The sequence below is a fragment of the Panthera pardus genome, unplaced genomic scaffold (assembly GCF_024362965.1).
Source record: "Panthera pardus isolate Hobbes unplaced genomic scaffold, ASM2436296v1 HiC_scaffold_14, whole genome shotgun sequence".
Classification (NCBI taxonomy): Eukaryota; Metazoa; Chordata; class Mammalia; order Carnivora; family Felidae; genus Panthera; species Panthera pardus.
The window spans coordinates 583489-610426 of record NW_026526699.1 but is presented as its reverse complement, the minus strand read 5'-3'; the positions used below and the strand labels follow the sequence as shown (position 1 = coordinate 610426).

Below are 26938 nucleotides of genomic sequence, written 5' to 3'. Positions count from 1 at the left end.
CCCCCGCACCGAGGGTGCAAGCAGAGCGTATCTCTGGTGCCTGCCCTTCTGGGCAGACGGCAGGAGAAAGCAGACCCGACAGGTGCTTTCACACAGTGTTGGCCACCGGTAGGAGACCCTCACTCAGAGAGGGGCAAGCACGGGGTGCCAGGCGGGGGGCAAGGTCAAGGTCCGGACAGAGTGCTAGAAGGAAAGGGCCACGTGGAGGCTGAGGGGGCCTAGCCGGCTCATGGGGCCAAAAGGGATGCCAGCTTCAGGCAAGGCTTGTCCCGGCAGCCCAAACACATGCAGCCCGTTGGCACTTCTCTGGGCAGATGGCTCCATGAGGGGTGGGGCGCTGTCGGCAAGAGGGGACTGGGTTCTGGGAGGCATCAGGGCCCTCCAGCTGGGGGCCTGGAACCGTGAGCACAGTTGTGGGTGCCTCAGGGGTCACACAGTTGTGTCACGGCCCTCGTGCTTCTCTCAGAGCAAGGGCCGGATTTAGTGTCAGGAGAGCGTACGTTTGTGAGAAACTGGCTTGTCTCTGCGACGTTTTCTTTTCTTTTTTTTTTTTTTCTTTTTTTTTTTTTATTTTTGGGACAGAGAGAGACAGAGCATGAATGGGGGAGGGGTAGAGAGAGAGGGAGACACAGAATCGGAAACAGGCTCCAGGCTCCGAGCCATCAACCCAGAGCCTGACGCGGGGCTCGAACTCACAAACCACGAGATCATGGCCTGAGCCAAAGTTGGACGCTCAACTGACCGAGCCACCCAGGCACCCCTAAAATGCACGTGTTTCAATATCCAGTGAGGCTCTGTGTCACTCAGGTGTGGTGGGCAGAAGAGTCTCAGGGACACCAGGTCCTGCTCTGTGTGCTTATAATGTGAATACGTCAGATTGTCAGGCAAAGGGCCTTTGAAGAGATTGTTAAACTAAGGTTCCTCAGTGGGAGGCTGTCCTGGATGACCGGGGAAGGGGCCCAGTCACCCAAAGGGCCCTTACCGTCGGAGGTGGGAGGGTGAGGCCCGGAAGGGGTCGAGGCCGCAGCAGAGGCTGGGGTGACGCAGAGCCGAGGATGAGGGCAGCATCCAGAAAGCACACGGGGCGGGGGGTGCGCTCCCCCCAGAGCCTCCAGAGGGACCAGCCCGGCCCACGCGTGGGCCTCGGACGTCTGACCCCAGACGTGCTGCTCTGAGCCACAAGTCCGTGCAGATTAGGTAGGCAGCAGGGACGGTGACTGCTCCTTCTCTCTGAGCCCTGGAGCATCATTTCAGGTGAGAACGTCGCCTGAGGCCTGTGACCCAGTGGTCCGTGGGCTCCATGCCCTGTGCCCTCGTGGACACGGGAACCTCCCTTGGTTTTCTCTGTGTCCCCAGCCTTGTCTCCCCAGCCAAGAGCCCTGCTGGCTCTGCTGGGGTGGGGGTGGGGGGCACGTGGACAGCCCGGGCCCAAGGTTCACCCTCACCGTTCGGGGACATACAAGGCCGTGTCTGTTCAGAGAGCTGGGGAGCCGCCTGGCACCCCCTGGTCAGAGGTAGCGGCTGGGACGAGAAGGAATCGGGGAGGCAAAGGCAGAGCCAGCCCTCAATCCCGGCCCTTCTGGGGCCCAGCGCCCCACACGGCAAACCCGGGGAGCCCCACCACAGGGAACCGCCTCCTCAGCGAGATCATGACCTGGCTGAAGTCGGACGCTTAACTGACTGCGCCACCCAGGCGCCCCTCTGCGACGTTTTCCAACCGTCTTTAAAATTTCCTCCCCCATTGTCGTATTTCAAACTTTTTGTGCAACAGGCGCACAAAAGAGGCTTCAGCCCCACTACAGGGGGAGCGCCTGAGGGCAGGTGCCCAGCCCTCCGGCCTCGGGGAGCAGCTGACAGAACGCCCCTAACTGGGCAGGTGGGGGTCTGGCACACGGGTGGGCCACGGATTGGGGCCTGCCCCGGTCAGTTTGCAGGGACTGCCAGGAGAAGCCATCCCGTGTGTCCCCTGCACCCCGTCCCCAAAAACTCCAGGCCTCACAGAGTCTATCTTCCTACCTGCTCTCTGTAGGAAAGGCCCCACCACGGGCCACACATGTTCCAGCTGTCCCCTCGCTGCCTTGTGGACTCCAGGGCACCCCCTTGGGGACATTTGGCCGGGGGAGTGTCAGCCTCGGACACTATGGTCACTCTGTAGTGTCCTCTTGGCTGGGACTACACATGGTGTGGACTCCAGGAAGGCTTGTGGGGGCCATTGCAGCCCCCGTGCCTGTGCCCTGCCTACGTCGCCCCCCCCCCCCCCCAGCACGCGGGACACCTCAGAGGGGCAGGGAGGCTGGCACACTCCCTGCCTGCCTGGCCTGGGGTGCGGGGCAGCCCCTGCCCTCCCTTCGGCTGTAGGTCACCGTGGCTTCCCACCTCTGCCAGGCCCCGCGCTTCGGTTCCCCGTTCCTGCGTCCGGCCTCCAGGCGGGTGCCCGGGAGGGTCCCCCTTCTGCCCGGGACCCTGCTCGGAGCCACTGAGCGCGTAACTGCCCCGGGGCAGTTTGGTGCCGAGTCCTGGGACTCCCGTCCGCCCCCGTGACCAGGCCCCAGCCCTGCCCCCAGAGGCCAGACACAGACTCTCTGCGCAGGCCCGCAAGGACGCCTCCGGGCGGCGGCCACACGCGCGGGAGCCGTGGCTGGAGGGAGGGCGACAGGCCGGGCCGCTGGGAGATTCAATTATGTGGGACACGCGGGGCTGTGAGGGCACAGGAGGTTAGGAATTAATGTTAACGCTGTTCTGGTTGAGACTTTTTGTGTTGATAAATAATTCATGAGGCAGTTAGCGCTTTGAGTCTGACAACACGGGAATATATTAATACAGTCGACGCCGCGAAAGGTCAGCCGTGTGCGGCGGGGCTGCGGCCCGTCTTTTGTTCTCCTCTGACACGGGCTCGTTAATGATGCCAGCCCCGCGAGGGCTGGCGGGGGAGCCGCTAACGAGGGACAGGAAGAGGGGGTTTGTGCCGGCCGTGGGCACGGAGGAAGACACGGACCTGAGGGACTGGCGAGGCCCCTGAGGCGGGAGCAGAGGGTCCCCGCCGTCCCCTTGAGGCTCGGGAGAGGCGAGCAGGGACCTGATCGTGAGGTGGGGCTGTTTGCCGTCCCAGGTGTTTGTTGAGCGCTTAGTGCAGGCGGGGGGCGGCCCCAGGCCCTGTGGTCAGGGGATTGGAGGAAGCCCAGGAACCCCCGCTCTCACTGGGGCCATGGGACAGCGGGACGGGGAGAGAACGTGGAGGGGCTGTCGGGCCGGGGTCCAGAGGTGCCACTGAGCACACTGGGGGCGGGCGTTCCACGGGGACACGTGTGTGTGTGTGTGTCAGCGTGAGTGTGCAGGCATGCGCGTACGTGCGTTATTACACTCACAGCGTGGCCTGCAGGTAGGGGAGGCAGGGTTAGCAAGGGGCCCTCGACACCTGTGGGGAGAAGGAGCTGCCGGTGGGAACAGAGGGGCCCAGTGCGGGGCGCAGCGGGGTGCACAGGCAGGCAGGTTTGGCCCTGTTGGGGCTCGGACTCCCGAGAGGGACGGGGCCACCCCGGCTATGACGGGAGATGGCGTCCAAGAGCAGGCAGCAGCCGGGGCGCCAGGCCTCGGTCCGTCCAGGCAGCAGTGTCCCCCATGCCGCCACCACCCTGGGGCACCACCCGAGCATCCTCTGCCCTGGTAGGCGATCTCAGACAAGCTGTCCCACGAAACAACACCCAGCTCTCCTCGAGATCTTAGGGAACTGCAACGAGGGAATATTAAAAGTAATTCGTGTTTTTCACAGTGGTGTTGTAGGTTGGCTCCCACTGGGAAACCCAGAATCCCTCGGGAGTGCCATCCCCCTGAGCCCCTGCATCAGGAGCGGGAGGAGGACAGGACAGTTCAGACATCAGCGGTCAGAGCCCAGGTCATGCCTCCGTTCAGTCATCCGTCCATCCGGGCATCCGTCCCCTGCCTGCTCCACGTGGGTACTGTGTGCACCACGCTGAGTTTTCCATCCGTCCATCCAGGCATCCGTCCATCCAGGCATTTGTTCCAGGCCTGCGCTGTCTGGGTTCTGTCCAGGGGCAGCAGGTGGGTCATGGGCCAAGCAGTGGAAGAATCAGAATGTTGCCCCGGGTCCTCTCGAGACTCAGAGGCTTGGGGTCGGGCCTCCCCTCTGACCGGGTGCTGGATCTGCCCGGCGCCCCGTGGCCCGGACTGTCCTCGCTGATGTGGGCTCGTGCAGTTGGCTACTCAGAAGCTGCCGCGTTTCCCGCCTCAGCTCAGACTTGGGGCTCAGGGATGGTCCCAGGCTGCCACCAGGCCCCACGCTTGTCACCTTGGTGACTGCTCCCAGCCAGGTCTCCAAGGAGGCCTGGGAGCAGGAGACAGAACGCCAGCCCACTTGTCTCTCAGGGCCCCAAAGAGCCCACTGCCCGCCGCTGCCCATGAGGAGGCCTCCAGATGGGAGGCCGCCCGGAGCTCCCCATCGCACCCGAGACGCAGACTCCCTGGGCGGGAACAGCCTGGGGCCCCCTCCCACCGCTCCTGGCTGTGAGGGGCCGCGGGGCTGCCTAGGGGTGCGGCCTAGGGGAAGCAGCCCCGCCCTCGATGACCCCCCTGCTCAGGGAACGTGGCCCCGCCTCCCTCCTCCCATGCGCGCCTGCGCAGCTCCAGCTGCGCGTCTCGGCTAAGTGGGTCTCGCTCACCATCAGCCCGTGGAGGCCGTCCGCGCTCGGGCTATTAGGCTGCAGTAACTTAATTGCTCGTTAATTGGGTAATTAGTGCTTTGTTTTGCTTTAAAGCCTAAATACTCATAAAAGTGAATTAGCTGAGTAAACAAGAATGGGATTTTCAGGGTCCCCATCCAGCTATCGTGCATAATTAATCAGGCTCGCTGTGACTTTCTGGGCCAGAGTGGCCCGGAGCCCTTTGCAGGGTGATACTGCGTGATACCCAGCCCTGTCCCAGCTGCCATGAGGGCGTCCCCGGCTTGGGGTCCTGACCAGAGGGGTCAGATGGAGACCATGGGTTCCAGAGCCCCCTCACCCACTCGCCTACTCTGCCTCAGTTTCCCCATCTGTACGCAGGTGGGTCTGTGGTGGCGCCTGAGTTGTACAGAAGTGACCCCAGTGAGCAAATGTGCCGTCAGCCTCACCCCCCACACCGTCCCAGGCCTCCCGCTGCTGGGATGCAGGGACGCCTCTGTCCTGCCTGCCCTGCCGGCCCAGCGGACCCCCGGGTCCTAGTGCTTGGCTCCTGCCTCTGGGCCACACGACTGCAAGCAAGTCCCTTTAGCTCCTGAGCCTCCACTTTCTTGTCCGTGTAATGGGCTAATACCACGGCGAGCACTGGTTGGACAGCTCCCGCCTTGTGTCGTGTGACCCACACTTGCGGTGCCGTTCAGCACTTGAGACGGTCACCCAGCTGGTCCTGTGGCCGCCCCGGAGGAGACTGCGGCCCCCACCCCACTCCTGGCACCCTTGCCTGCCCATGGGGTCCCGAGGCATGGCCCTGCATTGGTGGTGCTCACTCACGTGACCGGGGCGCCCCAGCCCCAGCGCCCAGCCTGTCCACGGCCCCTTGTTTAGCTTGCCCTGCTTACTGGGCGTGCTTTCTGAACCCCCGTGGAGTGCGTGCAGCACGATGGAAGGGAGCACCCTCGTGTCCTTCTCCAGGAGGAGGGACACCCACGCAGGCGGAAAGGCAGCTGCTCCCTCCCCCAGGTTCTTCAGAAGCAGTGCCAGCAGGCACGGTGAGACCCGCGAGGGGCTACGGGAGGGTGAGAGCCCTAAGCACAGACGAGCTGTCGGCACGGCCACACGCACGGGGACAGGTGGCTCTGTCAGGTCCCCTGGGTGCACACGTGGCGTGCGGTGGGACACCCGTTGGACAGGATGCCCAGGCGCTCACTTGACAGAGGCCCAGAGCACACCCTGACACGCGTCGCAACATGCACACGCACGCGTGAGCCATGATGGCACGCCCAGGGAAAACGACCACAGCAAGGATTCCTCGGGTGTCCCCAGGGCACACGGAAAGTGCATGGACACACCTCAGGGCGCATGGGTCCGGTCCAGGTGGGGTCAGCACTAACTGTCCAGCAGCTCAGACAGTCTGAGTTTCTGCCTCCACGCTCAAGTGAGCGGCATAGAATGTTCCGTTGCCTTCCACCCCCACGTAGACCATGGACCCTGCTGATTTTTCTGGTTTGCAGCTGCTTGGGCCTTTGTGAGCAACAGTGCCCTTCCGGAGTGAGTCCCAGACTGGTGAGAAGTAAGGTTCTCCTTTGCCCCCGGGGCAGTTCTGCCAGCTGGACCTCCAGAGGCGGTACCCCAGACTGTGGACCACACCACACGCCTCCTGCTTCGCAGGGTAGAGTGGGGCACCGAGTGGGAAGCTGGAGCGGGGAGGACTTCCAGCATTCTCATCCAGGACAGGGCCCAGGACAGCCTCTGGGCCCCACGTGAGCAGGAGGGACCCTGCCCCGGCTCCCTGCCTCTCTCCTCTCCACTCCCCGTGGGCACCTCTGGGCCAGGCCCAGGTGCTGCAGCAGCTGATGGGAGCCGTGGGCTCAGCGTCAAGTTTCCCCGCCCATGAATTTTTCATGCCTTTGTTTGAGAAATGGAAGGCCAGCGGCCTTCCCCTAAGCTCCGCCGTGAAGCGGTAATTACGTTCGCACTGAGATGAGAAAAAGGCACATTTCTGTTGCTGTCGAATGACCGTGTTGAGTGTTGATTTGCGTCTCCCAATACTGGAGGGTGACAAGCAGCCCCACCCGAGCAAGCGGCTGCCCGGGTTTCTGGAAGAAAGGCCTGGTGATGGAGGCCAAGTTCTCCAGACCTCCTGAGCGGGTGCTCGTAGGGGAGCAGGGCACTGTCAGGTGAGAGGTGTCTGTGCCCAGACCCTCTGGGGGGCTAGACGCATCCAAGGGCTGTTCGGGTGATGTGAGGGAAGAGGCTGACGCGGATGATAGCGATGGCAAAGACGGTGACGGTGACGGTGGTGACGATGCGACGGTGGTGATGGTGATGAAGATACCATCGTGCTGTATGTCCTGCTGGCCTCGTACCCAGGACTGTTCTAGTGCTTTGCGCGGATTCACTCACGCAACCTGCGCAACAGCCCTGTAGGTGCGCTGTTGTCTGTGTTTTGCAGAAGCACAGACTGAGGCACAGAGAGGTCAAGGGACTTGCCCAGGCCTGCACAGCATGGGTGGTGGCACAGCGTCCCAGGGGGCGTCTGCTCCGGAGCCCGTGTTGTGGCCTCCCGGCCATAGCCGGCACGTCTCCTCGGGGCCTGGAGTCTGTCCTGTGCTCCGTGGACTCCCCGCCTGGACCCCCACCCACGCCGGGGCCACCCGGCCCAACCCTGTGAAGGTCACCTCGTTCAGGCGGCCCCTGTAAGACGGATGTGGCTCTTTTTCCCTCCTTGCCCTGATTAATTGCCTCATTCAGTTCCGACTCTATTGCAGTTAAACATTAATTCAGTAGGACTTAATAGCGCGAATTCATCTACGACGTGGCCTGTGCTGGCTGACAGGGGTGTGCGTGCTGTTTGGTTAATCACAGGATCCGTGCACTCGCCACAACGCACCCTCACCCCGCCTTGATTGTCGGGCCATTAAGCTCTCATCGCGACACCTGAAGCCGTGGGGAGAGGTGTGAGGCAGCCCGGCCTGGGGGGTTCCGGGCGCCCCAGCGCGGTCTGGCCGCACACGAGGCCCAGCCCTCCAGGCAGGGTGAAGGGACCGCGGTGTCCAGCCCAAGGGCTTGGTGCCACTAACGGAGCAGGAAGAGGCCCGGCGGGGGGCCTCCCACAGCTCTGCCGGCAGCTTGGCTCTTCTGCGCCAGCTGTGCACGGGCCCCCTTCCAGGGCCCCCTCCCACAGGCCACGACCCTCTGGCCCCCACCCCTTCTCTGCCAGCACAGAGACCCTGGCCTTCCCTGTCTCTAGGCCAGGGCTCCCACAGCAGAGTTCAGTCCCAGCTCACTGGGAGTGCACAGTGACACGCCACGTGTTCTGGAATGTTCCAGCCCCTCCTCGCCTTCCCATATGCCTCCTGAGTTTCAGCCCCTCTCCCCACCCCCGGACCCGGCCACGCAGGATTGCCCTGGCCTCTAGTAGCCATGCGGCCAGCACACTGTGGGCCCACCGGTCCCTTCTGTGAAAGGACCTCCCCCCGATTCTGGGGGTCGGGGGGCCTCTGTCCAGGCCCTGCGGGTGGGGGGGGGGGTCCGTGGGGCTGAGGGTGGGAAGCTCGTGGCCTCAGAAGATCCCCCCCAACGTGCCCAGCCCCCAGGGTCACTTTCGGCTGCAGCGAGTGGCACACGTGCGCAACTCTGTGAGCTTTGTCGTGGAGCGCACCCCTGCCCTCACCCCGGCCCCCTCCCTGCACTAACCAAGTGGAGGGCACCGCGCGAGCAGTGCGTACCCCTGACTCCCTCCCACCCTCCTGCGTGGGCCCCGGAGATTTCTCTTCAGCGGGATAATTCATCCGACGGGACGTGTCGTAATTGCAGTTGCTGGAAAGGGATTATTTTTCTTTATGTTCTTGCAGGGGGGCATTGCTGTGGTTTCTAGAGGAGCAGTCTTTCTTTTTAAAGCTCTGCGCACTGAAAACGGAAAACAAAGATTTGTTCGCATGATTGCCAGCCTTCCTTTAAAGCAGCCGAGCTGACACGTGGCGTGGTTTATGCCCAGTCTGTGGCGGCTCTCCCGCAGGCGGTGCTGTGGCCACGGCCTGTCCTGACCCCCTTGTCTGTCCCAGGGGTCCGGGCCCGCTAGCCCCTCGCCCTCCCTGCCGCCCCTTCAAGCCGGGCCAGGCTCCCGTGTCCTTGCCCAGAGGGCACCCTCGATCCCTTCCCCGGGCCCCCACCCCCACCCGTGGGCCTCGTGAAGCGTGTGGGGTGTGGCCTGTGCCTGCCGCCCAGGAGACCAAGCTCTTCCCGCCTGGAGACCAGCATGTGGGAGGAGGCCTGAGGGGGTCGCAGGGTAGCAGCTCTGTCCCAGGACGGGGGTGATGCTGCTCCAGGTGTGGCCGGGGTGAGGAGGGGGCTGCACGGCTCACTCTGGGCCCCAGGGTCTGCCTGGCCGGCCCCACAGAGCCCTTGACCGAGGCCCCCTCTCCCCACAAGCCCCCCCCCCCCCGCCCTGCCCAGGGGTGCTGCGGGGCTCTGACTCTCCTCTGTCTCTCTCCCCGCAGTGTGACAGCGAGAGTGAAGGGGACGACAAGGTAAGCCCCCCCCCCACCTCCTCCTGAGACCTCCACCCACAGGGGTGCAGAGGACAAGGGGCCCCGCCACAGGCTCCACCAGGGCTCCCTGGGATGGAGACCGCCAGGGGCAGAGCAGGGTGGGAGGGCAGCTTTCCAGGCTGGGGGCTGTAAACGTCACCAGAAAATAGAGACTTCCGTTAATAGCAGCGTGCTAGCACCTCATAATTACCCTCCTTTTCAGGAACAATGAAATTCCCATTAACTCAGGATTTATGCAGCTGGAGAAACCACAGCGCAGGCCTCCTTAGGGCCCTCGGTCCTGGTCATCTACCGGCCCTGGGGTGTTTTGTGGGGAGCAGGGAAAGAGGTCGCCCAGAGCCCTGAGCTCAGCAGCTGGGCGCCTTATGGGCAGAGATGCCCCCCCGGCCCCCGCCGGCCCAGGCTCCTACGCTCACTGTGGGCCTCTCCCCCAGCCCAGGGAGAGGGGGAGGGCACCGAGCCTCCCTGACGGATACCCGGGGACACCGAGGCAGAGGGAGGGTAAGGGTCACACGCCTGGACCCCAGGCAGGCCGGGTGCATAGTCCTCTCGGACACGTGAACGGCCCACCTGGGAAGAGTCGTAGCTGGTGATGAGGCTGCAGGCGATGGCCGTGCACCAGGCTGCAGCAAGGGGCTGAGCGGGTAAGGGGGACGAACGTCCAGGCCACGGGGACGGTGCGATCAAGCGCTCTTTTCGGGAGATGGGCCGAAGGGTCCCCCTGAACACCGGCTCTGAGGCAAGTTTTATGACACGGGGTAAAGTCCCACGGGACATCTGTGTGCTGTGTGACCTTGGTTCCCGCTTACCTGGTGTGTCCCCGCCTGTCCTGGGGGGACAGCCAGACGGCCCCTCTCGGGAGACAAATACGTGAGCAAGTGTGCAAAGGACTGGAAAGCCGCACATCCGAGGCAAGTCAGCCTGGAGGTCTCACGTGGGCTTGTCCCTGCGGTCTGGATGGTTTGGGGAAGGTGGCCGGAGGCCGGGTGGCTGGGAAAGAACTCCATCGCTGTCGGGGTCCCCTGAGGCACTTCCGTGGCTGTCATGGGCCCCGGGATGGGCGTGCGTCCACGGGAACAGTCGTTCCGAGATCTCCTGAGTGAGTTAGATTACGCGCCTGGGCCACCGCGTCGCCCTCGGCCTGTCCTTGATCTAAAAACACCTTGCAGGCAGCTCTCTCTGAGGCCAGGGCCTGCTCGAGGGGGTTCCAGAGGCCGCCAGCCGCCGCCATTAGGACCCCGGCCTGTTTCCACAGGAGAAACTGAACCGCTACCCCCACGCTGGTTCCTTCCATCTGTCCAAGCCCTGACGCTGCTGCGGTTGGTACCCCGCCACCTAGAACCGCTGCCTCCTTCCCTCCGGCAGCACAGGGCCGACCCTGGCCCCCTAGGGGCCTCCAGAGCTCGGCCTGGCCCCTTGGCCGCGCCCGGTCCTGCCTGTTCTCTGCTTGTGAGTCCAGCCCTGCTACAAGAGGTGGAGACCGCGCCCCAGGAACGAGAGGTCACTGCTGACGTGGCCGTCAGTGCCCTGGAGCGGGTGGCAGGCCACGGCCGAGGGTAGCAGGAGGCCGGAGCTTTGGCCTCCTCCGCACTCACATCCAGCAGGGAGCCCACAGGCCGGTCCCGGCTGGGGAACGGGGGAGAGCAGGTGCGGGGTGGGCAGTGGGGTGCACCGCGGACGGGTGCGGGGCAGGGCCTGGAGCTGAGGGTTCTCGTCTTCCTGCGGATCCCCTCGTAAACTGCTGCCCTAGAGGGTGTTAGGACGGCCAGAGTCTGGGTTCCAGGGCCCCCTGCCTGGAGGGGCTGGCTGGGGTCTGTGTTGGGGCCCATGTCTCTGCCGTGTGAGGTGTGGTCGCTTGGCCCAGACCCGCCTCGGGCTGTGACTGGGGCCCGTAGCTGCGGGTCCTGGGAAGGAAGGGGGATGGTGGCCATGGGCAGGGCCAGCCTCCCCCACCGCTGTGTGCTGGGCCCCAGCCATGGCCGTGGTCCGCACGGGTGATGTGACCACACATCCCGCCCTAGCATGTGACGGCCTCTGGCTCCATCGCAGGTCAGGTGGCAGGCCATGCCTCCCCTTGTCCCCAGCTTCGGGGAGGCTGGGGCCAGAGGAGGAAGCAGGGCCGCCCCCTCCCCCCCTTCCCCACCCCCGTCTCCCGCCCCGGCATCCCTGCCCGCACCAGGGTCATAGAGACACCTGTCTTGGGCCACGGCAAGCTCTGAGTCAGTTAACTCAGAGTGAGCGAGCCACCGTGTTTCAGCAAGCCCTCGGCTGGAGGGCCCGGGAAAGGGCTCAGGTTGGTCCCTGGTCACCCGGGTTCGCCGCTCCCATGAGTGTCTGCATCGTCTGTGACAGTAGGCCGCGTCCCTGCGCAGCTTGGGAGGGAGGCCCAAGCCGGGGCCGAGACTCCACGCAGCCGACCCTGGTTCTGCACAGGCTGGGTGGGTGAGGGCCCGGACGGGGCCCTAAAGCTTCAGGATTGCTTCCCAGAGAGGCTGCCTGGAGCGAGGCCTCCCCGAGGAACGGTTCGCCACCCACCGCCGATGCGTGTCTGCATCTCTGCCTCTCTGCCCCTGGGTGGGCCGTGCCTGGTGGACCGGCACCGGTCGGGCCACCGTACCTGTGCTGCAGAGGTCCAGCCCCGCCTCCCCCCACCCTCACTGCCTCGCATCTGGACAGAGCACAGGCCCTTTGGTCCCCTCCCAAGTCTGCCCTCATCCGACGCAGAGACCCATACTGCCCGCACACTGGGACCTCCCGGCCCTCAGTCCTGGCGCTCAAGGAGCACATGCCAGCTCAGCCACACGGCCCACGTTGGTTAGGGCCTGCGTGTGGCTGCCGTAGTGGAAACGGGAGTGAACAGTGATTTGATAGAGGACTTGGTCTCTCTCAGCTGAAAGTGCAGGCTGGGCTGTCCGTGCTCAGCAGGCTGCTGCCTGTCGGCCCGGCCAGACTTCACATACGGCTTTCCCCCCTCACAGTGACCCCTTGCCCGTGAAGGCCGCGGTGCCACGTCTCCCGCAGCTCACCTCCCACCGCACCGATCGCCTCCTGCGTGGTGAGGCGGGGAATGTTGGTGCAGAATGTCCGGTGGGGCTGGAGCAGAGGGAGAGAGAGAGGGAGAGTGCGTGAGTTCACACGGGCCCCTTGTGTAGATCATAGTGGGAAGCTGAGGGGGAACCACTGTCCCAAGAGGTCCCTGTCCCTCCGGGCTGCACGGGGATACCGTGCCCGGTGGGTGTTGCCTGTGGCACAGACCCCTTAGTTTCCCCCACGGCAAGGACACCCCCTTACTCAAAACCGCTTGGTTCTGGAGTTTAGGGGGGTGAGTAGTGAGTTCGGATAGCAAGAGAGACCCGACTTCCTTCTGCCTTCCTTTGCTGACCCAGGCTGGGTTTCTGGGTGATGGGTAACTTCCTCCCAGCCCATCAAGAGGCAGGTGCAGCTCAGAGGGTGTGGTGCACTCTCCTCCCCCCACCCACCCCCTGGTCCAGCTCACCTGCACACTCAGCTCCTCCCCCCCCCCACCACCCCCGCCCCCCCCCCGCCCCCCATCCAGCTCACCTGCCAGAGGAGCCAGAGAAGGGCCTCTGCCCTCTGCAGCCCCGACCTGTCTCCAGGCGCACGGCAGGGTGAGGTCATTCGCCCCTTCCAGGAGGAGCTGGTCAGGGGAGGAAGGTCAGGTGTCCCCACAGTATTTCTGGAAGGGCAGAGCCCTGATCTTATAGGACTGTAAGAGCACGGGAGTGAGAGACAGAGCCATCCACCTGGGGCCTGGCCGCGGGGTGCCTCCCAGACACTCGCTCAGCCCCGGGGCACTCGTGTACCACACAGCGTTGGAACGGGCTCCACTTGTCACTCTGCTTGCTGTGTGGCGGGCAGAAGACGCCGACGCGGCTCTGGGGCTGGGGCGGGGGGGGTGGTGGTGGTGCTGCATGTGCAGTCTGGGCAGGAGGGCGACAGTGTGCGGCTCGGGCCCTGGATCTGTCCGCGCTGGCAGGATGCGCGCACTGGGCCCGGGAAAGCATGGCCGGTGGGCAGCACCCAGGGAGGTCACCCCCCGGACGGGGCAGCGAGCGGGCCAGCCTCCCTCTCTGCCAGCCTGTTTGCTCCTCCTAGACCTGCCAGGGTCTGAGGTCAGATGCACCCGCGCCTTCTGTCGGCCCCGCCGCCCCTCCCTCACTGGTCCCCTGGGCTGCTGCCAACCCATCCCCCGCTTCACCCCTGGCCTTGGGCTGTGTCCGCCCAACAGCATCCCTGGAGGAAGGCCTCCCCGTCGCCTCCCCCTGTGGGTGGCCACCCCCAACCCTCCCCGTCGCCTCCCCCTGCGGGTGGCCACCCCCACCCCTCCTGACAGGCCAGGCTCTGCCCCTGAGCACCCCATCCCGGCCCTACTGCGGGCGCTGGCTGCTGGCAGGGAAGGCAGCCTGGGCTGCCAGATGGCCCCTCCGCAAGGCTGTGGGTGGTGTCTAACCGCTTTTTTATTGGAAAAGTATGGGGTGAAAAATTGCGTGGGGCTCACTAGGCAGCCTCCTGGGCCTGGACTGGCTGCCGTCTGCCCAAGTGGCCCCACCAGGTGGCCGAGGCCGCGCGCTCCCTCGTAGGCAGGCTGTCTGTCTGGCCTGCCAGATCCCCTGTGAGGACACACCCCCAGTGCCAGGCTCTGCCTGCTCCTGAGCAGCTGGCCAGCCGGTGGGGGCAGGGGTCGTCTGTGGCCACCGGCACCTGTACGGCCGGCCCGCACCCTCCGGGCTTCACTTCCTCTCTGCTAAGCGGGGGTCACAGGGGTGCCTGTGGTCTGGGGTGGAGGCAAGCGTTCCAGGCATAGGTGCGAGCATCTGGCCCGTACACAGCACGTTGGGGGCTGCCCCAAATGAGCCAAGCGGGCATCTGTGCCCCTGGGTCAGCCTCGCTCCTTGTGTGCTGTCTGCAGGGAGCACACGCTCTGGACCAGGCTCCTCTGTGCCTGACTGGGGTCCTCTCTGAACCTCTGCTTTATCTCTGCAATGAGGCTCGCAGAGTCCACCTCCCGGGCCCCCGTGAACTGCAAGGAGAGGGCGCCGTGGACCAAAAACGGAGCCCCTGCCCTCCGGCCCGTAACCCGAAGGATCCTGGGAGGAGGAGGGCCCGTGCTCAGAGCAGCACCCGCTTGTGTCCTGGGATCATCCCCCTCTGGTGGGGGCGGGGGCGGGGGCGCTTGTACTTGCCCCCCAGGCCAGCTGCCTCCCGAATTAGCACCTGCAGCCCCTCCTGCAGGAAGCCTCCTGGCCCTCGGAGCTCCCTGCTTCCCCACGTGGCTCTCCTAGACCCGCTCCCGCGAACACCTGCCCAGGAGTCCGTAGGAGGCCTTCCTGTCCCCCTCACCTGCCGTCCTGCCTCCCGGCCAGCTGCCGTGGGGATGACGGTGCAGGGAGCCTGTGCTCCCCTGCACCCCATGTGGGTGCTGGGAATGGCGTGGTGGTGGGGGCGGGGGCAGCGAAGCCAACCCCCACTCTGAGCTGTGCCCACAGTGTCTTTCCTGGGTCTGTCCAAGGCAGGGTCTTGGGCTGTTTGCTTACTGAGGGTCCAGGCAGGCACTGGGTGTGGCATGTAGGTCCCAGCAAGGACCATCAGCTCACCTGGCCCCAGATAACTCTCTGTTACCCGTTGTGAGTAGGGCATCTGAGGGACAGAAAACCTCAGTGATATGCCCCGGGTCCCCCAGAGTGAGGATCCACCAGGACTGGAGGCCCCCCCGGGATGGTCAGGCCGTGGTGTCCTGGCAGAGGTGGTGTGGCCTGGGCTCTGGCTGCAGGGGTGGGGGTCACCTTAGCACCTGCTGTGACAACTTGTCACAAACTCAGTGGCTTCAGACAGCTCAAGCTTTATAGTTGTGGAGGTGGCGAGTGTGAAATGGGTTTCACAAGGCCAGAACGGAAGCGTCAGCCTAGGCGGCTCCTTCTGGAGGCTCCAGGGAGCACACGATTCCTTTCCAGCCGTGTGGCCTCCCCGCCGGCTCCTCACATCAGGTCTCCACCTCTGTTGTCACGTCTTCTCGGATCTGACCCTCCTCCCCCTCCTCCTCTTCCTCCCTCTTGTAAGGACCCTTGTGACCAGGTTGGGTTCGCCAGGGTCCTCCAGGCTTGCGTCCTCCTTAACCCAGTGTGTAAAGCCCTGTGGCCTTGTAGGGTGACCGACGACATGTTCACAGGCTCCGAGGATTAGGACACGGGTGTCATAGAGACCGCCGTTCTCCTACTGCTGGGGTACGATGCCCAGGTCTCAGGCCATAGCACAGGGTGGACAGTGCTTTTACGACCAGGGGCCCAGAAGAAGCAGGGCAGGGTGAGGGGGGTGAGGGAGACCAGGATGCCTTGGGTTGCGAGTGACAAACACTCACCTCACGGGAGCCTGAGTGACACAGGGTCTGGGGGAAACAGGCTGGGGAAGAGGACGGGTTTCCCCTGCAGCCAGATGATGCCTCAGGGCCCCGCTGGTCTGGGACAGCTGCCCTGGGCCGCCCCACCGGGGCCAGCCTGGCCCCAGCGCTAGGGAGCATGCCCCCACAGCCCCGCTGGGCCCCTCCGTGGGTGCACACACGGCCCCGGCTGGAGCCGGCAGGACACAGCAGATGTGGAGCCACTCTCCGGGGACAGAAAGTGGGGGCGAGCACTGACCCCGGGACCCACGGCGTTCAGCAGAGAGCAGAGGTACTGAGGTCACGCAGCTTGCGTGCAGAGCCGGCCTGGAACCTGTCCCCTTCCAACTCAGTGGAGTGACAGGCCCAGATGGTGGGGGCTGTGTGTCCCTCTGTCCCTTCCAGAACTAGCTAAGCAGGACGTGGAGGTGTGGGGCCTGGGGCACGCCCCCACGTCCCCCCACCCCGGGAGTCATACCGGGTCTGCCTGGGGTGGGGGGCCGAGAGAGGGGCCATCTGTCTGTTTGGCCGCTGCCCCTGTGGGTCTGCTCCCCTCTGTGCCCAGAGGGATCATAGTCCCTCCACACCCCACCTGCCCCACTGACCTCACGGGCCTGGTGAAGGCTTTAGGGTGGGTGGTGCTCACCTCCAGGACAGGTGGGGGCACGGTGGGAACCCCAGGGTCTTTCCGAGCCAGGTGTGGCTGGGCGCAAGTCAGCCGGCCGGGCGCTGGAAGAGGCAGTGAGAGCTTGCAGACCAAGGGGTAGATGAGGCAGGGGTTAGCGGGGGGCCAAGCCCCGCGCCTGCTGGGGCCTCGGGTGGTCGGAGCTCCCACGCCCACCCTGGCCCCACCACAGTCCTCTGCCCCTTGGGGGTCCCCCAGCCCCACCCCCCCGGGGCCTGTAGCCCCCTAACCCCAGAGGGGAAGGCCTGAAGAGCCAAGCCTCCCTGCCATCTGGTGACAAGGGCAGTGGCCAGTGCAGGGGGCGGGGGGGGGGGGGGGGGGGACAGTGAACAGCCCCTCTCCCACGGGTCTGGGGCCAGAAGTCCAGAATCCAGGTGTGGGCAGGGCATGTACGCCCTCGGGGCTCCAGGGGAGGGTCCCTCCTGCCTCCTCCGGCCTGGGTGGGGGTCTCCGCTCCACCCTCCCGTCTCTGCCTCCGTCGTCACATGGCTTCTCCTTGTCTCTCCTCTTGGAGGGACAGAGTCCTTGGATTTAGGGCCGCCCTGATCCAGATTTCATCTCGATACCCTTATGTTAATCACCCCTGCAGAGACCCTGATGCCACCGTGGTCACATTCTGAGGCTCTGGGTGGGCGTATCGTATGGGGCCACTGTCCAGCCAGTGCAGCGGGCTGCCCCGTCCCTCGCATCCACCTCCTGAACAGCACAAGCCACAGAGCTGCCACGGCCACGGTGTTTGGACGGTGCACGGCCCAGGCCCCCCTGCGCCCAGGCCGGGCACCTTCAGAGCCTTGTGGCTCCGGGCAGCGTCCCGGAGGCCGTTCTCCCGGTGCTGGCAGGCCCTCCGTGGCCTTCCGAGGGGGTTGTCTCGGTTCTTTGAAACGCCGTGTTGCTGGCACCGTCTGGACTCCCCCATGGCTGTAGGCACTGGACTGGTAGCTCCCGGTCAGTAAGGAGGCAGAGCTCGCTGTTTGAGCGGGGTCTGATTTCAGCCTCTGTCAGCCCGTCGGTGAGATTTGTGGGCCTTTCTCTCCCAACGCCGGACGCCACCCCCGCCCCCAGCGGGGTCTGCCGGTCCTCCCCCAGGGGTTCTCCCGTGCTAGGCCACACTCCCAACGTGGCCAGGACGACCAGGGAGGGAGGAGAGGGCACTCAGGCCTGGCCAGCCTGTCCCCCTCCCTGAGACCCCCCCGGCCAGGGCCCTGTCCTTGGTCTCCCTGTCACGGGCCCCATGCCTTTTTATCTGCAGCCTCAGCAGCCACTTACCCCCAGGACGTGGCCTGGGGGGGGGGGAGGGGTGGTGGTGGCTGTCACCTGCACGGGGCTGATGTGGCTCCCAGTGCCCCCTCCAGGAACTCCCGTGACGACTCCTATCCTGGAGCTGCCTTGGAGCTGCCTGTGACGACAGCTGCTGGTGTGATGCTGCTTGTTGAACCCCGGGTGAGCCCTGAGGGGGTTACGTCTGATTAGGTCTGGCCGCCGCCTCCCTGTCACCTGCCGCTCTGTTTCCTTCTAGGTTTCCCCCCCCCCGTCAGACCTTTCATGTCGCAGCTGCCTTCCTTCCTAAACCCAGACCTGCCCTGGGTTCTCGGGCCACTTGTACCTCCAGACTGGAGGGGGGGGGGGTGGGGGCTCTCAAGAATAACCAGTGCCCGAGGCGGCCTGGGGGGCGATGTTTGAAACGAAGACCACATTTTATAGGAAGACAGGCTTCTCCTGGGGCCTGGTGCCTGGGGCTGTGCTGGGCAGGCCGGACAGAGGAGCAGGGGCCTTGTTGAGACCTCAGCAGCGGCCGGATGGCCAGACCCCGGGGCTCCCCCTCAGACAGCGCATCTCCCGGCTCTCCTGCCAGTGCCTGAACTGGCTCCACAGTGCCACGTGGTCCCCACCTGCCCTCTGCACCCCCACTGACTCCACCAGCGGTAAGGTGTCCAGCCACCTGGGTCCCTCCGCTGTAGGAGGCACAAGGGTAGAACACACCTCTGGGGGCCCCGAGGGTTCGTGCTCAGACTGCGAGGAGTACCCGACTTGGCGTATGTCTGCCCCCAGGAGGGTGGGGCCTGTCCAGGGTCCCGAGGAAATGACGGAGCCGGGACTCCACGCAGGCCTGTGTGCGCTGTCGTCCCCTCCCCCTCCTGCTTCCACGCAGGCCTCTCTGGGCCTCGGCAGCAAGCCCCTGGTGGACAAGAGTGACGGCAGGGCAGGGCCCCATGCAGGCCCCTGGCCAACCTCGCCCCACGGAGGTCCACGCTTCTGTCACCACTGCCACCTGTCACCTCTGATGGAACAGCCCCGTCACCACCCACTCCCTTTGGCCGCCATACCACCTGGCTTGTCACAGCAGCTCCCAGCTGGGCTCCTTGCTCCCCCCGTCCCCCTCTCCCCCGCTAAAACCTGGAACCACTTCTCTTGCTCCCTCAAGGCCCTGCCAGGTTGTTCCTGCCTCAGGACCTTAGTACTGGCTGTTAGCTGCCCTAGAAGAGCTCTTCCCCAGGGTTCCCCTCAGCTTGGTCCCCCGCATCTCTGCTCAGAGGCCCCTGATTGCAGGGGCTTCCCTGACAGCCACTCGGAGGAGGACACCCATCTATCTCCCCGCCCCATTTGCCCTTCCTGCCCACCCTGCGTGCATCGTCTTGCCTGTTTCCCTGAGCGTTGCCGGCTGCTCCCACTAGGCTGTAAGCAGGACCCAGGCCTGCCGATGGGCATTTGCAGGCAGACTTACGGGGGGCACCAGCTCTCTGTGGCCCAAGGGCCCGTCTTTCTGCATTCCATCCCCTCATCGGGGTCTCGGTCGCAAACCTAAGGGTTTCCTGTGGCTGCAGGGACAAGCTACCTGCACTTGGGGGCTGAGCTCCCCACAGACTGGTTATCTCACACTTCTGGAAACCAGAACTCCAACACACATCACGGGGTTAAGTCAAGGTGTGTCTGTGCTTGTCCCTCAGGCTCCAGGGGAGGATCCCTTCCCTGCCTCTTCTGGCCGCAGATGGCACCCACACTCCCGGCTCCTGGCCCTGCCTCAGTCTTCACAGCTACTGGGGTGGCATCTTCCCATCTCCCTCCACTTGTAAGGACCCTGTGATTACACTACCACCCCCAAATCATCTGCCCATCTCAAGGTCAGCTGGTTAGCAACCTTAATTCCACCCTGTCACGTGGGTACCTATTCACAGATTCATGGGGTTAGGGCATGACATCTCTCAGGGCTCTTTAGCTGCTGAACACGGAGAGGCAAATTGGGACACTCCACTGCCAGAGGCCTTGGAGCCAGGGCCGAGTGGGAGCCCATAACCCTCTGGGGCACGGTGTGGCAGGTGAGAGGCACACGAGCCCACAGACACCCACCTCGGAGGCAGAGCCCCGCCCCTGACTCTCCCACCGGGTCTGGCCTCTGCTGCCTTCCCAGAGGAAAAGAATGTCTTGGCTACACCCATGGAAAGCAGACTGCTGGGGTCCAAACCCCAGCTCTGCCCCCGAACAGCAGCATGACTTCAGGTGGGTCACCTCACGTCTCTACCCCAGTTTTCTCATCAGTAAAATGGGGATGACGGGGTGTCCTTAACAGGTATAGGCATGAGGGCCTGGCGATTTCGTAGTTGCAAGGCATTTAGCAGGATGTCTGACCCGCAGCAGCGTTTGCTGTTTTTATGGCAGGAAACAGCAGGACTCTGGGGGAATGGCGTTAATTTTCAGGGAGAAGGGAATACATGTATTTGGTAAATAATTCAAACAGAACAAAAGGACTTAAGGCCCCCACCTGAGTGTCACTGTTAGTCATTTGTTCTGTACCCTTGGAGCTTTCCCGCGCCCTATTTAAATGTGTACGCTGTGGGTATTTAGCCGCTTTCTGAAAAGAAAGCTCGGGCCCAGCGCATAGGATCCTGGAGCTGGTGACCGAGGGTGTCTCCCAGTGGCTACGCGACACTCCCCCTCAATGGACTCAGACGCTGATTCTCACAGCCTGGGCCGGGTGTTTGCGAGTTCTGAGCCGGGGGTCCTCGGACGCCCCACCAGAGCTGATAGCCTGGTGCCCCGGAGCGTGTGGGTTTGCGTGGATTCCCTTACAGCGCGCTTTTCGCTCTGGGAAGCTGTACCCCGCCGGTGCGCCCGGGTCAGGGCCCGCACCTACTGGGCGTCGCCAGGGGCGGTGGTTCTGCCTTGATCACAAGGTGGGCTTCCTCCCACCGAGCGGCCAGGCGGCTCCGGCGGCGCGTGCTGCGCAGCAGGCGTTTGCACGTAAAGTAACTGCTTGGATCCTTCCCCACGGTGCATCCCCGTTTCGCAGGATGGTGAAACCGAGCCCCAGGGACGGCGGGGCTCACGTGAGCGGCCGTGCGAGTTGTGTCCTCTTTCCTCGCGGCTCAGTGACTCAGTTTCCCCCTTTGTAAACTGAGCTTAGAAGCCGTGCAGAACTTGCCGCGGGTGGCAGGGGTCGGGCCCATAAAGCGCGCAGCAGAGCGGGCGCGGCGCGCGCCGACCCAGAAGCGGAGAGGGAGCGGCGAGGCTCCGACGGGTCTACGGCCCGGCGCGGGCAGATCCGCGCCTCGGGGCTGGATTAGTCGGGCCTGCCCGCGCCCCGCCCCCGCCCCGCCCCGCCCGCCCGCCCGCGCTCTCGCCGCCGCCTGCGCGCCCGCCAGCAGTGCGCCCGCCGCCGCCGCCAACGCCGCCTTCTCCGGCCCGCGCCGCTGCCGACGGCGCCGGGGGCCCAGCGCGCCCCGAGAGCCGGCCGGAGCGCGCCGAGGCGGCGCGGCGGACATGCGCGTCCCCGGCGCGGGCTCCGGCTAGGCAGGGCGCGCCGGGAGAGGGGCCACCTCGACGGGCAGAGGCGGCGGGGGCCCGCGCTCCGCCGCCCGCGTCCATGCCGCCCGGCTCCGGTTCCGGCTCCGGCTCCGGCCTGAGGACTAGCGGCAACTGCCAGCAGAGCGCTTCTGACCCGGGGCGCCCGCGCGGTGAGTGCGCGCTGGTGGCTCGGGGGAGGGATTCTGGACTTCGGGGGCCAGGGACAGGAGAGCGACCGCCCCCTCTAGAGGCGCGGGGGCCCAGGAGAGGCCCTCGGCGCTCTGCCCACCCCGTCTCTCCCGCGAGCCAGGCGCGCGGAGACCCCGTGTCTCTCCGGCGGCGGCCCACGTGGCGGCAGGCGGGCAGGGGGTGCATCCCCGCAGAGGGTCCTGGGCCTTGGCCGGCGGGGGGCTGGTGGGGCCCGCGGCGGAGGCGGGGCCGGGCGTCGTGGGGGACGCGCGCTTTTGTCTGCGCTCCGGCGGGGTCCCGGCCACCCCGGTTCCCGGCGCCCTCCGCGCTCACCTGCCCGGAGTTGGAGTTCTTTGTCTGGGGCGGGGCGCGGCCGGCGGAGGCTGTGCCGCGTGTCTGAGCCGAGGCTGCCCCGCGGGGTCGGGTCCTCGCAGACAAAGCGCGCCGTGACCTCCGCCTGCGGCCGGGATTGTGCACCCAGGGGGAGTTAGTGCCGGGTTTTGACACTCACCCTGACGGGCGTGCCCCCTCCCCCGAGACCCTGAACCTGCAACCCGGAGACCTCCCACCTGTATTGTGGCCCTGAGTGACCCCTTCCTTCCACCCCCACACTGGCTCAGTGCCAGGTTTGGAGAAGATGTGGCTGCCTGGGTCACGTCCCAGTAGATAATCCTTGGGAAGTTATTTGCACGGCTCTGGGGGCTGCCCACCCGCCTTGGGTCGGCTGGCCAGCTCCAGACCCCTCCTCCTGGAAGGGAAGGAACAGAGGGAGTGCGTGCCGGGTGGGATCCGGCAGGAGCGCGCGCCTGTTTGCCTGCCCTGGGAAGGGGGCTGGAACCTGGGCCACGGCCCTGCCGAGGTTGTGAGCGCCCAGCGTGCCTGCCATGTCTGTTTAGAGCCTTCCCAGATGGGCATGGCTGTGCCTGGCCAGATGTCCAGCCCCCTTCCCAGGATCCCTGCAGGGACTCAGTTCCCTCAACTTCCCCAAGCAAACTTTGACTTGGGTCCGTTGTGGCCGTTGGGGGTGTGGGGACCGGATGGACCTAGGACAGTGGCCTCCCTTCCTGCCTCTGCCAGGCTGGCATCCAGGGTTGGGAGTGGTGGGGAAGGCCCTCCCCCCTCCCCCTCTCCTCTACTCCCCTTGAATTTCCCAGAGCCTGTGCGCCACCTCCTGGCCCTGGGAGTGGGTACTCGAGCCCCAGGCCTTGAACTGAACCTGTGGGGCCTTAAGTGAACTTGCTCCCCCCCACCCCCCCCACCCCCACCCCCACCCCAGGCTGGGACCCCTGGTCAGCCGGGCCTGTGCTGGCTCTGGGCACCGCGGAGGGGGCGCCGCTGGAGCCTGAAGAGAGCAGGCGGTGCGGCCAGTTGGGTCCCAGATCGGGGAGGGGGCCCGGGGTGAGGTCTCCCACAGCCCTGCAGGGTGTGGTCGGGTGTTGAAGTCTGGGAGTGACTTGTGCTGGCTGACTTGATGATAGAAGGTGCTCTTAGCTTTGTGAGGAATCGGCTTGTGAGCACGTTCCCAAGCCTTGGTGAGGGCCACAGCGGGACGGCTGTCGCTCCAGCACTGCTGTGTGGCCCTACGGGACCTCCTCCTTGGGTCGTGGTGAGGTCCGGCTCAGGACAAATGGGGGTCTTTGGGCAGGCCCTGCATCAGGCACCTGGCCTCACACCTGCACGTGCAGAGGTGGGGCCACACCTGCCATAAAGCGGCCTGGCATGAGCCGCCCTCGCCCTGGTCCCGGGATCCAGGTGGGCTGGGGGCCGGCGCCGCTGGTCTCCTGGGCTGCACTGCCCCCTCCCCACCAGGGCTGACGGCCTGCAGCATCTTGCCCCTGCAGCCCCCCAGCTCTGGTGGACTCCGCACCTCCATGGGGACGCCTCACTAGGTAGAATGTGCTGGAAAAAGCACACTGGCAAGGAAACAAACTTGGAAGGAGGTCACGGCTGTGGTGCCCCCGTGCGTGAGCGCGGCGCGTCCTGCCGGGCTGGCAGTGGGTCAGGAGGTCGCACGCGGCCTCCGTGGTCTGGCGGGCCGGGCAGGAAGGACCCTTCCCAGCACTGCTGGCCGCACCCACCTTCCTCGTCTGGGACTCTGCTGCCTCGGGGGCCCACCTGGCCACCGCGAGCTCCGTGACAGTGCATGGTGTGAGGCGTCCTGGTGCAGGGGCCCAGCTCCTGGCGCCCCAGCCTGTGTTGTGGGGGCTGCACTCACCGCTCTCTTTTCTTCCTGGTACCGGGACACGATTATAAAGGGCTAACCTCCTTCCGGTGTGCTCGTGAAGTGTCGCGCCGACACGTTTCCTCTCGCATCTGTGGTTCCGTGTTTCACGTTTACATCCCTGATCAGTCTGGGCGGGGGGCGAAACGGGGGTCTCGGCTTCCCCTTTTCCCAAGCAGCAAGCTCCCGTCACACGCCGTTCGTTTGAACGACGTGCCCTTTCCCCACAGACTAGCAGCGTCCGGCCTGGGTCCCACATGGGCCTGGGTCTGTTTTGGATTCTCGTCTCTGTTCTGTCCACCAGTGGGCCTGTTGTCGGGTCAGTGCCACATCTTGTGACTGTCCGGCACCATAATTTACCTGCCATGAGGGGCTCTTATTTTTTTGAAAAGTTTATTTCTCTTTGGGCGCCCGGGGGGCTCAGTCGGTTGAGCATCCGACTCTTGATTTTGGCTCAGGTCGTGATCTCGCGGTTCGTGAGGTCAGGCCCCGTGTGGGGCTCCAGCAGCACAGAGCCAGCTTGGGATCCTTTCTCTCCCCTGTCTTCCCCTTCCCCACTTGCGCTCTGTCTCTCTCAAAAGAAAAAGAAAAAGAAAGAGGGGCACCTGGGTGGCTCAGTCGGCTGAGCGTCCAACTTTGGCTTGCGGTCCGTGAGTTCAAGCCCCACGTCGGGATCTGTACTGACAGCTCAGAGTCTGGAACCTGCTTCGGATTCTGTGTCTCCCCCTTTCTCTGCCCCTCCCCTGCTCATGCTCTGTCTCTCTCTCAAAAATAAACATTATAAAAAAATTTTTAAAGTTTATTGCTCTTTAAGAGAGCACGAGTTGGGGAGGGGGCAGAGAGAGAGGGACGCACAAACCGAAGCAGGCTCCAGGCTCTGAGCTGTCAGCACAGGGCCTGTTGCGGGGCTCAAACCCACACACCGTGAGATCGTGATCTGAGCTGAAGTTGGGTGCGTAACTGATTGAGCCCCGCATGCGCCCCAGAGCACTCCTATTTTAAATGTACAGCTTAATGCACTTTGACAGATACACGTGTTTATGTTTCCACCACCACAGTGAGATAGAGAACGTTTTCATCGGTCCAGAAAGCTCCCTTAGTGGGTTTTTTAATTTTGTGTTTATTACACATAACAAAATTTGGCATCTTCACCATTTTTAAGTGCACAGTTCAGAGGCATTAAAAGCACATTCACACTGCTGCGCGGCCTCCGCCACCGTCCACCTCAGGACTCTCGTCACCTTTAAAGCGGACACTGTCTCTCCTAAACGTTAACTCCCCGGCCCGCCCGGCAACCCCGTTACTCCGTGCGGCTCTGACCCCTCGGATAAGCGGGATCTGACGTCCTCTGAGCAGATCCCACGGTGTTCGTGCTGGACTAGCCTGTCTCAGCATCGTGTCGTCAGGGTCCATCCATGTTGCTGCACGTGTCAGAACTGCCTGCCTTTGTAGGGCTGGTTGCACAAATGGAGCACATTCTGTGTGTCCATATATCTGCTGATGGACGCCGGGCCGTTTGTCGGCTGCCGTGAATACTCGTGTGCAAGTATTTGTGAAAGACTCTGCTCTCGGTTTGGGGGAGTACGTATCCAGAAGTGGGATCGCGGTATCCTGTGCTGATTCCGTGTTCCATCTCCCGAGGAGCCTCTGTCCCGTCCTCTACGGTGGCTGCACCTTTTCCTGTCCCCCCCCCTCCCCCCCCCCAGCAGTGTGCAGGGGTCCTGGTTTCTCTACATGCTCCCCAGCACCAGGTGTTCTCTGGTTGTCATAGCGGCTGGCCTCGTGCCCTCCGGTGTCACCGACGCCTGGCCACACCCACCAACAGCAGCCGGTGGGAGTGCGGCCCAGGGCCTCTGCGCACGCTGGAGAGGCAGTGGTCCTGCAGCCAGGGGGCACGCGGGTTGGGGCGATGGCTGAAGACCTCAAGGTTTCCTTTTGGGCTGATGAAAATGTCCTAAGCCTCACCGAGGGGACAGTGCTGTGAATACACTAAAACCGCTGAATTGTCACCTTTGACAGGTAAATTGTATGGCATGTGAGTTTTAGCTCAGTGAAGCTGTTTTTATCTTAATTTTTAACTCTGAAATCGACACTCGAGATGAGATCAAGAGGCGGACGTTTAAGCAACTGAGCCACCCAGATGCACCACCGGTGAAGCTTTTTTTTAAAAAAGTCAACTAGTGGGGTGCCTGGCTGGCTTGGTTGAAAGAGCGTGCGACTCTTGGTGATCTCGGGGTTGTGAATTCGAGTCCCACGTTGGGTGTAGAGATTACTTAAAAATAAAATCGTTAGGGGCGCCTGGGTGGCTCAGTCAGTTAAGCATCTGACTCTTGATTTCGACTCGGGTCACGACCTCACGGTTCGGGAGTTCGAGCCCCACGTCAGGCTCTGTGCTGAATCCTCTTTGGGATTCTTTCTCTCTCCCCTCCCCCACTCGCTCTCTCTCAAAATAAATAAATCCGTGATTTAAAAAAATAAAATCTGTAAAAAAAATCAAGTAGCAAAAAAAGGTCTAGTCAGGGCAGTCTTAACGGAGCTCCTTCCCATGAGCCGTGGCAAAGGTCTCCACCCAGGACCACGTCCTCACCCCAATATCCTGCAACCCTGCGTGCACGTGGGTGTCTCCCCAGGAGGAGAAGCTCATAGGTGGGGTCCATCAGAAACCACTTGGAGTGGAACGCTCCTCCCTGGACAGCCGATACCTCGTCACAGCCGTGGTCCCCAGACCTGTGACTTGGGCCAAACCGTGACAGCATTTTGTCCCGCGGCCCATTCGGTCCCAGGCTCTGCTCCCTCCTCCAGGCCCAGGCCCGGCGGAGTCATCGGGTCCCTGGGTCTAACACTGCCAAGAGACACCCAAGTCCCAGGTCCCAGCCCCCCACTGGCAGGGCCACCCTGAGCCCCCACATCTCTGCTGAGCAGGGCGTCCTTGGTTCACAGGCTGAGTGGCCTATGTGCCCACTTGCTCAAAGCTGGGCCTGGGCATACTCGCCCTCCTCTGTGGAGGCTGTGGGCACAGGAGGACACATTCTTCCCAGCCCTCGCAGGCACAAAACCTGCCCAGACCTGTTTCCTGGGGGCCGGGGTAAGAGCCTAGTTCACCCCAGGCCCTCAGCTCCCTCTAGTTTCTGATCCTCCTCTCTGTCTTCCAGGCATCTGTGGGCTCCGAGAAGCTCTTTGCCCCAGCAGCCGATAAAGGTAAGCACGTTCCTTAGCTTCACCTCCTGGCCTCTAGGAAGGGACAGGACACACTCCTGAAGTCATCATCGGAGGGAGCAGTGGGCCTCTCAGGGCAAGAGAGTGGGCTCCAGGTTAGGCGCTATTGTGGGTCGGATTCTGGATGCGGAGCCTGAGGCAGGAGTTAGGTGCTATGATTTACAGCCCCCCCAGCGAAAGCCACAAGGAAAGCAGAAGTCAGGATCAGGGCCAGCACTGGAAGAGTGGTTC

At 64.0% G+C, this 26938-nt stretch overlaps 1 protein-coding gene across 1 annotated transcript in view; it reads left to right on the top strand.

Annotated features, from left to right (window-relative positions):
* FBRSL1 (fibrosin like 1) overlaps positions 1 to 26938 on the top strand; it is a 79734-nt gene that overhangs the window by 39437 nt on the left and 13359 nt on the right. The window contains 2 exon segments of the mRNA XM_053901866.1: positions 9173 to 9202; positions 26644 to 26689. Of these exon segments, the coding sequence (XP_053757841.1) occupies positions 9173 to 9202; positions 26644 to 26689 (76 nt within the window).